This window comes from Sturnus vulgaris, chromosome 29 (assembly GCF_052056855.1).
Source record: "Sturnus vulgaris isolate bStuVul1 chromosome 29, bStuVul1.hap1, whole genome shotgun sequence".
Lineage (NCBI taxonomy): Eukaryota > Metazoa > Chordata > Aves > Passeriformes > Sturnidae > Sturnus > Sturnus vulgaris.
The window spans coordinates 5406896-5420027 of record NC_142271.1 but is presented as its reverse complement, the minus strand read 5'-3'; the positions used below and the strand labels follow the sequence as shown (position 1 = coordinate 5420027).

At 50.7% G+C, this 13132-nt stretch overlaps 1 protein-coding gene across 5 annotated transcripts; it reads right to left on the bottom strand.

Moving 5' to 3' along the window:
* Positions 1-40: 40 nt before the first annotated feature.
* On the bottom strand, positions 41-13019 carry PFKFB2 (6-phosphofructo-2-kinase/fructose-2,6-biphosphatase 2). 5 transcript variants are annotated; one of them, XM_088180521.1, is made up of 16 exons: positions 12967-13019; positions 11817-11942; positions 11631-11727; positions 11232-11298; positions 11025-11099; positions 10852-10908; positions 10270-10394; positions 9626-9833; positions 9085-9231; positions 8435-8539; positions 7688-7817; positions 6673-6735; positions 6106-6179; positions 4610-4801; positions 3829-3892; positions 41-3046 (listed from the first exon to the last, which is right to left on the bottom strand). In XM_088180521.1, exons 2-15 carry the CDS (start codon positions 11926-11928, stop codon positions 3866-3868), a joined length of 1479 nt encoding a protein of 492 aa, XP_088036647.1. In that variant the 5' UTR covers positions 11929-11942; positions 12967-13019; the 3' UTR covers positions 41-3046; positions 3829-3865. The 5 variants fall into 5 exon arrangements, with proteins under 5 accessions (XP_088036647.1, XP_088036646.1, XP_088036648.1 ...); XM_088180520.1 differs by lacking the exon at positions 12967-13019 and adding an exon at positions 12526-12682; XM_088180522.1 differs by lacking the exons at positions 4610-4801; positions 12967-13019 and adding an exon at positions 12526-12681 and having other exon boundaries at positions 3829-3934.
* Positions 13020-13132: the final 113 nt, after the last annotated feature.

The following is a 13132-nucleotide window of genomic DNA, read 5'->3' as shown; positions in this document are numbered from 1 at the left end:
GAGCCAGAGCAAACAATGGAAAAGAACAGAGGAAATGATCTGTGGGGGTTTTTTTAAGTCTCTTTATTGTAAATAAACACTGACAGATATTTATGCTCAAGTGCACAGAGCACACAACACACAGCACGAGCTGACAGACACTGCAGCATTTTAAACCTAAAAAAAAAAAAAAAAACCCCAAAACACTTAGAAGGCAGCAGAGCAGGGAAGTTCACAAGCAGCTGGGTAAAATCCCTCTCACCAAACACCCCAGGCAGAGCTGCAGCTGCAAACAGAGCCCAGGAGCAGGGGGACAGGGGGGACAGCAGGGGTGGCACTGCTCACCCAGAGCCCCTCAGAGGGACAGGGGTGAGGCTTGGGGACACCCTCAGGATCCTCAGGTGGCCCTGGCCAGGCTGGTGCCTCTCCTCCCTGAGCTGCTCCCTGGCCCCTTGGCAGCCAGGCCAGGCTCTCCCCTGTCACCCACCCAGGCAGAGGTGACAGCCCTGAGGTCACAGTGATTGTACACAGACCAGCCAGGCCGGGTTTAACTCTTTCCCCCTCCATTTTTCACTTTTTCCCCAGAGATGGAGCAGTTTTAGCCCAAGTGCTCCTTGATGTCTGCAGTGACACACAGGGACAGGCAGGTGCCACTGAAGGTGACAGCAGCCAGCAGCACCTGCCTGAAACACAGGCACAGAAAACCAGGGGGGCACAGAAACCTCCCACTCCTGGGGAAACGCTCAGGAAGGTGCCAGGCTCCAAATCCACCTCCAAACCTCCAAAATCCCCCTCCAAAATCCCCCTGCACACCTCCACCTGCCCAGCCACAACACTGATCCCACTGACAGCTCAGCAGGACCCTCAGGGCAATGATCTGCTCCCAAATCTCTGCTCCACACGCGTTTGCTTTAAACCTTCTCAAGGCAAAAAGGCAGGAGGAAAAAAAGCTTTAATTGAAGCAGCGAGGCACAAATGCTGCAGAGAAGGATGAAATTCCACCCCACAGCCACAAAAGGGACCCCAACCCACCGATCCAAACTGCAAAACACTTGATTTCCAGCAGTGATTAAAAAAAAAAAAAAAAAAGTCACAACCACCAACACATCAACAGCGACATTCACAAATCCCAGCAGGTAAAAATATAGATTTTTTTTTTTTTTGTCTCCTTACAATCATTTACTGCTCAGTGATATGAATATAATGCACTCTTCAGAAAGTTATCCCAGCATTTTTGTGCGTAAACATCTCCTACAGTACATTTTCCACTCCTTTTTCCACAGAGCAGGAGGGGTTTGGTCAGAGCAGGCAGCCTGACAAGGACGGGTTTGTGCATTCAGAGCACTTTGGAGTGTGACAGTGAGTGTGCCATGGACGGGCTCTAAATCTCTTCCTTCAATTGTTCATCTTTTTTTTTTTCTGGTTTATTTCTAAACACAAAAACATTTAAAACCCAAGACCACGCCTGGGAGGAAAACCCTGAGGAGAAAAACTAATAAAAACTCAATTTCTCATCACCGAATTGTTCACCCCTCTGTGGCACAATTTCTTTAGATCAACGCGTTTTTCTGCTTCTCAGAAATCCTGAGGGATCCAAATTAGTGCCTTGGTCCTCTCTACCTCAGTTTTATCAAATTACAGCTCTGGGAGTGTTTAAAACAACCAAGTTTGAGCTCAAAATGCCCAGGTGAGCCTCAAGCTCTGGGGTTGCTGAGCTCCTCCACAGCCAGGGCACAGTTTCCCTGCTGTGGGTATATCCAACATTTATTTACACATTTAAAATAAGCAACTTCTGGGGTCCAGAACTGCTCAGAAAAAAAACCCTGGAGTCACCTGGGAACAGCAGGTCCAGAACAGCCTCCTGCTCTGTACCCAAATGTTCCTTTCTTCACCCAACCTGAGGGTCCTGCCCTTATTGCAAGAACAGCTGCAGTGGGGTGAAATGGAGTTTGGCAAAACACAAGCCAAGGCTTGTGGGAGAGAACTGAAAATTCGGGGTTTGGTGGGGATTTAAGGATTTAAAGACACGGCCACACAAAGCTGCACCTCCTGTGCTCTAAAATCTACAACAGCTTAAAACTATGAAAGGCAGCATTGGGAACAGTCACAGCATATTCATAGGCAAGTTAAAAGCTGATTGTGGGCCTAAAATTTGGTGTATTATAAAGAAAACTGATAAAACATTGTGCTTCCTGCAAACCCTGCCCAGGAGCCCTTGCTGGTCCCAGCCATGCTCCCATTTTCTGGGGTAAATGGATAAAACATGCCCAAAATGCAGGAAAAAAAAACGAGTGAGAGGATGAAGTTTAGGTTGGGATGAGAAGCTAAAATAGGGATTGAGGTGGGATTTGAAGGCCTGGGAGCTGTGCTGCTCCCAGAGAGGGGCAGCAGGGTTTATTCCCATCTGCCCCTCACAGGAGGCAGCCCAAGGGATTGATGTGCTGAGCTGGGTGCCACAGCCAAGCAAAACTTCCCAGGGCAAAGGAACTGGCTCAGATTGGGGGATTCACACTCATGGAGGGGAAAAAAAAAAATCAAACCCCTACCTGGAGCTCCCTGGATGGCTGAACAATATGAAAAAAAAAAAAAAAAAAATCAAGTTTGAACTTGGAAATAACGTGGGAATAACTTGGGAATGGTAATGGAGAAATAAAAGCTCGGGGATTTGGCCTGGAAATGCCTCCTCCAAAGAAAAGCTGCCTCAGTGAGGAAAACCATGATTATTTTGTCCTCCCACTGTGGTTAATTTTGGCACCTGGCCAGGAGGAAAGACGTGGGACATGAATTCAACACCCGGGGATGCGTTGGCTTACAAGTGCTAAAAGCAGCTTGGAAAAACCTCCACAATGAAATCTTCCCCAGCCCCGTGGACAGACATTCCAGCATTTGGAAAGAAGAGACACAGACAGGCTCTAAAAATCACAGTTTGAGGCAAGTACTGGCCAGGGTGGCTCGTGGCTCACGGTGCTCCAGGGATGCTCCAGTCCTGGCTCCTCCTGGCCCTGGAATTCCCAGCTGGATCCAAGGGGGAAGCAGGACCCCCCTACACTGCTAAAGTGGCCATTCTCTGCAGGGAAAAGAGCAACAGCAGAGGTCAGAGCATGGAAAACAGGAGAGGGGAAAGCAGGAGACAGCTCAGCACACAGAGAGCTGAATCCAGCTCCATGGAACTGCTGCCCACGGCAGGAACCACCTGAGGATTGACTTCATCCCTTCCATCCACACTCCAAGACCTGCTTGGCTCTTTACATCCCCCTTCAGCCTCCTGCCAACCCTCCTGGAGGCTTTTCCCACACAAGCTGAGAGTGGTGGAGCAGCTCAGGAGTAACGAGGCAGGTTGGTTACTCAGGGCTGCTCACTTTTATTTACCTTCTCCATGGGGGAAAAAAAAAAAAAAAAAAAAAAAAAAAAATCACACTTCCAGAACCACCACACTGACCACCTTGCACATTAACCACAATAAACACTTAAAGCTTTGATAAAACTCCTTCCTCTGCCTCACTCAGGGCCCACCAGACACCAGGAACAAACTCAGACAGTGGAAGTCAATGATATATCCATGATCCAGTGACTCCTGCAAAATCCCTGAGAGCAAAAACATCACCACAGCCTGTCCTGACCCAGGCATGGAGCAAGCTGGGCTTCAAACACAACCTGCAGCAGCCAGCACAAGCACAAGCACCAGTAAGCCCAGCTGGAGCCCCTGGATCAGCAGGCTCAGCCCCCACTGAGGTCCCCCAAAATCTCAGGTTTTATCCAGCACAAGATTCCTTCTGCTCCACGGGGTTTTTGCCTGTGCCCAGAGTGGTTTCCATGCAACACGAATCAAGAGAAATCCGACTTACTAACCCCAAAGAGAGCACACCCAAGCTGCTTGCAGTGGCACTCAGAGGCAAGCATTTCCCTCTGGAGGCTGCAAAGGAAACAGAGAAGCACAGCAGGGCTCATGGTGCATCTAAAAGGAGAATGAAACAGGAAAAGCAGCAAAGCAAATGAGGGGAGGAGTGAAGCAGCCCCAAAATTTCGTTTTAACCCAGGGCAGGTTTGTGTCACAGCAGGAGGTGAGAGAAGGCAGCGCCATCACTTGGCTGCAGTAAAAAACAGGGACAAGGAGGGTATTTGGAACTTTTGCAATCGGGTTTTAGCTCAGAAGCAAAACCCTACCCACAATTAACCCCCCTGCCAAAAACCCGTGGCACTGATGGAAACCTGCCTGAGTTGAGCCTGATTCTGAAACACTGGCACCAGAATTCCAGCTGGATGAGGGGAATTTTTATGTTTTGGGGTTGGTTTTGAGGGGTTTTCCTGGTTGGTTTCCTTAATCCAATCCAGGCTGGAACAGAGACTCTGCTCAAGATCCTCCTGCCAAAAACCTGTGGCACTGATGGAAACCTGCCTGAATGGAGCCTGATTCTGAAACACTGGCACCAGAACTCCAGCTGGATGGGGAGGATTTTTATATTTTGGGGTTGGTTTTGAGAGGTTTTTTCCCCTATTTTTTTTTTCTTTAATCCAATCCAGGCCGGACGATTTCCATGCAGGAACACAGACCCCGCTCAAGGTGCTGGCGTGGATTTCAGAGAGGAGCAGGGGTGATGGTGGGAGGGGGAGCAGAAGGAAGGTACCACACCTGGACAGAGACTTCCAGCTGTGGCTGCTCAGCCCCTTCTCGAGCTGCCAGGGCTGGCAGAGGCCCCAGCAGCTGCAGGGGTTTGCTGCCCAGGCTGTGGTGCCGTGGGCGCTCTACGGTGTCGGCGCTGGCCCGAGGGGTAAAGCTGTTCCTCCTCATCCTCACAGGGCTCTGCCTGCTGGGCAGGTCGAGCTGATCCCAGCACAGACACGGGGAATCACCAGGAATGAAAAGGGGGAACCAGAGTTTAAAGGCACATCACACACCTGCAGCACCCCCCCCCCCCCCCCCAACCCGGAATGTCCCCGGGACCCCGCACTGGGCTGTGCTTCCCCAGCTTGGGAAACAACTGAATCCATCTTGGACACGACTGGAAAGTGATTCTTCAGCAGTTTTACTTCCCTTTGGGACTTTTTGTTTTGCTTAGGTGGCTCTGTTTGGGTTTGGGGTTTTTAATTTTTTTATTTTTTTTTTCCCCCTCTCCGCACAATCAATTTAGGGGGAAAAAGAAAAAAGCCAATAGAAAATTCTCCCTTCCTCCTGTTTCTTGTGCCCCATAGCAGCTGTGTTACCCAAGCAAAGCAAAGAACAGAAACAGCCTCCAAGTGATTTCCATGCAGGGATCACAAGAGAAGTTGGAAAAGTGATAAATCCCAGAGTGGTCTGGGTTGGAAGAACCTTTAAACATCACCAAATCCCAGCCCTTGCTGCGAGCAGGGACATGCTGGAAACCACGAGGACCCACACCAGTCATGCCCAATATCCTCAGTTTGGCATCTGGCAGCTCCACAAACCCTCCAGCCTCAGCTGCAGGTTCCCAGTTTGCCCAGTCCCTTGGAACAAAAGAATAACCAGACCCCAGCCCAAGAGCTCTTCATAAAATACATCAAAAAGCCAAAATGTACCAAAACCACCTAAAATCAGATGCATTCAGACTTCCTGTGAGCCAGCAGAGCAGAGCTGGTTTGTGCTCCCTAAATGGGGGAATTAATTAGAAGCAATCACTGAGGTTTCCCTGACAGTCCCTTTGGAAAACAGGGTTTGCAAAATCAAGGAAATAAAGATCAGCAACTCCCCCAGATTTAGGATGTGGTTACAAGGTGGATGATCAACAGTAATTTAAATAATGGTAGAGAGAGGATTTCAGAAAGAGAAAATTCATCAAGACAAGGAGAAAAATCCACCTTAACCTTTTTGCCAAGTCTTTCTGAAATTATCCATAAGCATCAGCAACAAACACTGCATTGAAATCTGAGAATGGGACCTGGAGTTTAAAATCTGTGCCTTAAATTTTGCTCCTTACAACAGCTCTGAAAAATATCCCCCCTGGCCTGGGAAGCACTAATGCACCCTACAATTATTTCTGCTTTTGGGGGTTATTTCTGAGGAAAATCCTTCTGGTCACTGAAAGCCCCCAGGCAGTTCCAGCAAGTGTTTAAGAGGGTTTGTGATTTATTTTGGAGAAGGTGGAGCCAGAGGGGAGCAGCAAAACTCACCGAGTTCAGGGAGGGTTTGTCCCGGTGGGTGTTCACTGCTTCCACATTCAGGGTGATTGTCTCCACTTTGCAGCCTTCACCCAAGAGAAAGAAAAGTTTATATGAGTTATTTATTTAAAAAAACAGCAGGGAAAGTGAAGAGGAATAAATCTCTTATTTATAAAAAAATAACACAGTTCACGCCACCAACAGAATTTTACTTCACTTGGTGGTGGGAAGTGTGAAAGCACAGCCCTGTGTGATTTGGGCTGCACAGAAAAGCCAATTTTAACTGACTGCACCCCAAGTTGGGAGGCACAGCCTCCCTCACCCACAGGGAAAATCCAATTGTTCACAAGAGAGGCCGGGGAGAAGACCCTGCACCTCCACATCTGCTCCCAACACCCCCAATCCTCCAGAACCCTTTTCTGTGTTAATTTTTTTCTATGTTAACCAGGAAATAACCTGTTTGTGTATTACCAGAAGCTTCCAGAGCATGGCCAGGTGCTGCCACACGTGGACACAGACCTGCCCATAACATCCAGCACAGGAATGAAAATTCGAAATGAAAATAAAGCAGTTGTTTACCATAGGCAACAGGTGTGAGCTTGAGAATGGTGTGGAGGGGGCAGCGCAGGTAGGGCAGCTCATCTAGGGCACAGAAAGGTGTTATGGGGTCACCTGGGATGGCACAGCCCCCCTGGCCCCTCCCCAGCCCCACAGCAGCAGGGATGTCCCTGCCCATCACACAGGGCTTGCCCCAAACCCTTTCAAGGGTCCCTTCAACCCAAACCATTCGAGGACTGAATGGAAATTGTCCTGGGAAGAGGAGCCAGGATGGCACCCAGACATGGACTCGGGACAGCAGTGAGACACAGAAAAAACAAAATACAGGAGCTGGAAAGGAGAGAGGAGCCCAGTGTGGCTCAGGGACTCCAGCACTTGGCAGGGCTGGGTTAAGGGCTGGACTCAGCTCTCACAAAGGGCTTTTCCCACCCAAACAATTCCATAATTCCATTTCCAATGCACAGGACCAGCCAGAGGAAACCTCTGCAGTGGCACATGGTGGGAAAGCCCCTCAGCAACAGCTGCCATGGGCCACAGCAGATTCATTCAGAGCTGTATTTAAAAGTTTATGAAGTTTGTTAGAAGTTTATTAACGTCATTAAAAGTTTTATGAAGCTCTAGTGCCACTCACTGGAACTTGCAGCAGGTTGGAACCTTCCAGGTGTGTGTGCTGTGCAAGAAATCAGCATTTCCCTGGGATGGAGCACTCCTGCCAACCCTTCCAGGCCACTGAGGCTCTTTAATTCATCAGAAAACTTTTTCTTTACATTAAAAACCAGTCCCCTACACATTCTGTAAGCACTGCTGCTGAAAACAGCTCCAGAAACAACATCTGGGCAGAAAAACATCCCCAGGGAGCTCCTTGCACTGCTGAAACTTTTCCTCCTTTTTTAAACACCTCTTCCCTCGTTTAAAAAAAAAAAAAAAAAAAAACAAACAAAAACTCCACCCAGTCATTATAAACCACCCTCCCAAAACCCTGTGAGGGGAAGCAGGGACAGGAGCCAGCCCCAGCATCATCCCTTTATTTTTGTACCTGCACTCTTGTCAAGAAAATAAGCCAGGAGACACCTCATAACTGCCTGGTGGGAGATGACCAGGACGTTGCCTTGCCTTTCCAGCTCCATAATTACTGGCTCCAGGCGCTGCACCAAGTCCTGGTAGGACTGGGAAACCAAACAGGAATTGGTCAAGGGGTTGTGTAAACACAGGGTTAAAGCAGAGGTGGTAATTAACAACGTCACGTTCAGGGAAATATCAGTTAAAGCAGCAAAATGGAGGGGGGGGGTTAAGGGTGATGTGGTAAAAATAGTTTAAAAAATACCAAAAAAAAACCAAAAAAAGCCAAGAGCAGAAAGTGAAATTCAGGGTCAGGACTCTCAGACCGTGGGAGGGCTCGGATTACTGGTACTCAATGAGTGCAGTCAGGAAAGAAACCAAATAAAATAGTAAATGATTCATTCAAACAGTGAAGTAAACCCAGAAATGAGCCCAGGCCACACCCATGATAATTTTGTTTCCCAGATGGTTTCTCAGGGACAATTCAGGCCTTGGGATGCAGAATCCCCTCTGAGGGCAGCATCCAGCAAGTGGCCAAATTAATGGATTGAAAAGCATCACCTGCAAAAACACTTCCCCCAAAAGAGAATCGAGGATCCCAATGTTTTCAGTTTGCATGCAAATATGGGCAGAATAACTTAAAATGGATTCAGTTTTATCTGCAATCCACACAGCAGTGTTTCACTGCTCTGGGTATTGTTGTTGTTTCTTTAAGGGTCCTCACCTCCCCTCCAGGATAACGATAAAGATATTTCTCCCGATCCCTCATGGCAAACTCCTCCGGATACTTGGCTTCAATTTCTGCATAGGTCATTTCTTCACAGACCCCCTGAGGGAAGGGAAAATTGGTCACCACAAACCTCACTTCATCAGACACAACAGGGAGGGAAGGAAAAGCACAGGCTGAGATCAGGGATCCCTTTATGGCATGGAAATTTTAGGTGTTGCATCTGACCCAGCCTTGCCCTCAGTGTGGGTTCCAGGGTGGTTTGAAGAGGCTGGGCTTTGGTTTTATCTCAAAACCAAAAAGGATGGCAAACACCAGGGATGAAAAATGAGCCCTCGCTTCCCCAGCAACCACCCTGCAATTTCCTGAGAGAATCAGAGTGGGAGCAGCAACCTTTGCCCAGCCAGGAGGGTGTGACAGATGTCTGGGATGTTCAGTGTTATTTTCCTCCTCCACACCAGCTGGACCTGGCAGCTCTGAACACTCTCAGCCTTGTACCAAACCACCCCAAACCTCATCCTGGATGGCTGAGGTCCATGATACAAAATAAATCAACAGAAAACAGCTGGGTTTATGGTGATTAATTTGGCTTTAAACATTATTTTCCAGCTAGAAAAGCTGAGGTTTTTCAGCAGCCTGTCACTCACAGCATCGATCTCGTTGAGGATCTTCCACTGCTCGTACAGCACCCCCAGGGACTCTGCTGTCTGGATTGTTCTCTTCAGCTGGCTCGTCCACACCTTCAGGTCCACGATCTCCTGCTCCTCAATGAACTTCTTCAGTGCCTGGGAGAACTGGGGACAAAAGCTCCAGGGAGGTTAGGGGGGGTGATGCCTTTCTGGGCTCCCTAAAAACAGAGGCCTGATAAAATGAAGGGAATAAAAAGCAGTTTATTTCTATTTATTGAAGGGTCTTCAGGTGCATTTCAGGCAGATAAAGCCCCCCAGGGGCTACACCCAAAATAGACAATGGGTCCCAGGTTTTCACACGTTAAGTTTGGTTCATTTGTACATTGGGGTTAATTGTCCAATTACAGCTGCAGGTCACAAAGTCCCATCCTCCTGCTCTGCTCCCTTCACTTTGCTGTTGTTTCTGCTTTTGGGGTAATGGTCATCCTTTATCTAACTAACCTGTTAAGAGAACTTACTAACACACACACACAGAGCCCCGGGGCTCCTGGGCACGTACCTGCTTCCCTCGGGCTGACAGGCCAGAGTCGCCCCCGATCCTGCCCACCAGGTTGTACTCGCTCTCCCCGTGCCGGCACAGGTAGATGGTGCGGGGCTGCACGTGGATGTTCATCAGGTAATAAACGATTTTACTCTGGATGTAATCCTGGACTCTGTTCACCAGGAAGCGCTGGCCCACATTGATCACTTTAATGAAGGAAAGATCTCTGGAGTTGACATAAAATAAGAATGCCCACATGGCTGATTTTAAAACGAGGCACGAGCACCTGAAGGTGTCACCCAGCTACTCCTTCTCTAGGAAAGGCAGGACAGGCTCTGAACTGCTTCAAAATCCTGCCCTGGGAGGGTGGGCAGGCTCTGGCACAGGGTGGCTGCCCCTGGATCCCTGGAAGTGACCAAGGCCAGACTTGCAGCAGCCTGGGACAGTGGAAGGTGTCCCTGGCCATGGCTCTTAGAGATGGGCTTTGAGATCCCTTCCATCCTGTGATTCTGCAGCACACAGAGAAAAATCCCTTCAAATCTCACTTGGGAGCTGTGATTCACCTGCACACAGTCACACCTGGGGAGGGCAGAGGTGTTGAAGCCCCAGACAGCAAAGCAGCTCAGTGCCAAGGACAAGGTGAACCTCAGGGACTGGCTTACTTATCATTAGCATCCGGATCCAGAGGCTGGTAGGTGACCTTGTAGCACTCGATCCTCTTCAGGAAATCGTCCATCACGTTCTCCCGGTGCCTCTCTGGGTAGTCGGGGCTGGAAACTTTCACCTCCTGCCCAACAGACAGCGTGAGTTAAGCAAGCTCAGAGGGAACAAAAGCAAGGATGAATAACATTATTCCCCGATGAATAACATTATTCCCCGCTTTTGAAACTAATCCACATTGTTTAAGGAGGAAAAATCTGCTCCTGGAGAGGAAACAAAGGGCGACTCTTAAGGCACTGAAGTGCTTGGCCCTGACAAACAGCGCTGGCTCCAAGCTCTGCCCTCCCTCCCTCTCCAGGACAGCGATTCAAGGTCACCCATTCCCAGGCTCCATTCGATTTCCACATTCTCACATAACAGCATCTCTGGCTTTTAATAAACCTGCAAATCCCAGCTGCTTATTCCGCAGGTGAAACGTGAGAGGGAGGCGCCTGCAGAGATCCCCACGAGCTCCCCGAGCCCTTGACCTTGCACCGAGAGCCCAAGTGCACACGGCAGCCCAGCCTGGGAAGGGCAGCACGCACCAGGATATTGGCAGCGATCACCTCTGGATCATCACACACAGACTCCACGAAAAACACCTGGGCAGAAGGCAGGGAAGCACATTTCAGAGTCAAAACTCGACAGCTCCTGTACCAGGGAGCCACAATGACCCTCGGAGCAGCCACTGCTAATTAACACACAATTAAAGCATTACCTTGAAAGCATTTTCCTTAGCAAAATTTAAGATCAGGTCCCGACGCTCCCGAGTCGTGTTGGTCGCATCAAAGACCTGGCAGAAAATGAGGAAGGAGCAAACTTATCTTAAGACTTTTAAACCCCAGCCCCAAATCAGGTCCTTGAACACTCCGAGCAGCTTTGAACTGCCCTGATGTAAAACTATTTTTAGTGCAGAGGATCTTACAGCTATTTGCCCACACTCCTCCAAGAGATAAGACTTCACATCTTCCAGAGCCACCAGGGCACAGCGTCTGCAGGACGGAAACAGGGATGGTCAGGGCTGATGGAAAATCATTCCCACAGCAAAGCTTCTGAGCCAGCAGGGAGGGATTCAAACACTTCCCTCCCACCCCTGCAGACTCCTAAGAGCCCCAGAAATCCTGGGGCACCCCCACCTGTGACCTGCCCCTGAGCTTTGTGCCAGCCCCAGACTCCCACGCCCATCCCTGGCAGGATCCCTGCACAGAATGTGCTGTTCCTTCTCCCTTCCCCAGACACTCAGGGTTCTTTTCTGCTCCTCAGACACGCAGCCTGCCAAGACTTCAGTGCCCCCAGCCCTCCACGGGCCGCCACAGGGACTCACTTGCGGATTTCCATGGCCTCTTTGTTGTCGTGCCTGAAGAAGTCGTAAGACTTGTAGGACTTCACCGCCTTGCGCCGATACACCCCTAAATTAAACACTTCACACACAGGAGAGGAGAATGTGAGGGCATTTCACTGGCAGGTGTCACAGCACGGGGCACGGATGTCCCCACACACACACACCCACCTTTGGTGGGCACCCCGATCCAGTTGAGGTAGCGGGTGAGCTTTTTGGACATGTAAGTCTTGCCCCGCGCAGGCAGCCCGATCATCACGATCAGCGTCGGGGAGTTGGTCATGTAGGAAGCCCATGCTGCAAAAATAATAAAAAAAAAAACCCACCCCAAAACAGCTCAGCGGCGCTGCAGAGCATAAAGTGAGACCCAGCCCAGCGTCATCCCATGTGCCGGTGGATAAAACACCTCCGTGCATCCCAGGACGGGCTCGCGTTGTGTCCCTGCCGTTCATGAGCTGCTGTGACCACTCCGTGGTCTCCCAGGTGTTTGCGAAAGAGCCGGAGCGGCAGCACCGCTGCCTAATGGGGCTTTTAGTGTTAAAAGCATTTACCGCCCGGCCAGGAGCCGCCAAGGGCGAACCAAAGATGCTTTTAACAAAACGGTCACGTTCTCTCAGCAAACAGCCCGAGAAAGCCCCGAAAGCGCCCGTGGAGAGGCAGATCCGGGAGGAAAAGCACGGGATGGGGATGGATGCAGCACCCGGGAGGTCGGGGGGGAGCGGGACACGGTACGGGCAGGAGGGGACAGCCAGGACGGGCAACAGGACGGGGATGCGAGGTTCGGGGCAAACGCGCGCAGCCTCATCCCCCTCCCGCTATTTATTTCATTTCTTTAAGCACACCGAACGCGCATCCTCCCTCCGGGACCGGGGTTACTCACAGCACTGCTTCTCGCCTGCCCTGCCCCGCGGGGCCCCGGAGCAGCCCCGCGGCGCCGCCGACATGGCTCCGCACCGCTCTCCGCGCCCCGCCGCATGCAAATCACATGCAAATGACCGGAGCAACCCGCACACGGCGGAGCGAGGACGGAAAGCGGGTCCCGGGGAGCGCACACGCGGGAAAAGGTGCGCGGTGGGGCGGGAAAACGGGCCCGCGTCACGCGCGCGGGGGCGCGCGCTGTATGCAAATGAGGCCGGGAGGGCACGGGGGCGCGCGCTGTATGTAAATGAGGCCGGGAGGGGAGGGGGTGGGGCGAGATGCCAATGAGGTCGGACGGTGACGGAATGGGGGGGCGGAGCTCGCGCCTCTATGCAAATTAAGGCGGGATATGCAAATCAGATGGGAGGGAATCACCGGGGGAAGGGAGGGGACAGGAACTCACGGGGACACCTGGCGTTATGCAAATGAGATGGCAGGCGGTGTCCCGGTGAATGCAATTTAAAGGGGGGGTGCGTCACGCCCTTTATGCAAATGAGACTTCCGGCGGGTTCTACCAACGGCAAGCGCGCAATACCCGGCTCTATGCAAATAACGGGCGCTGTGATTGG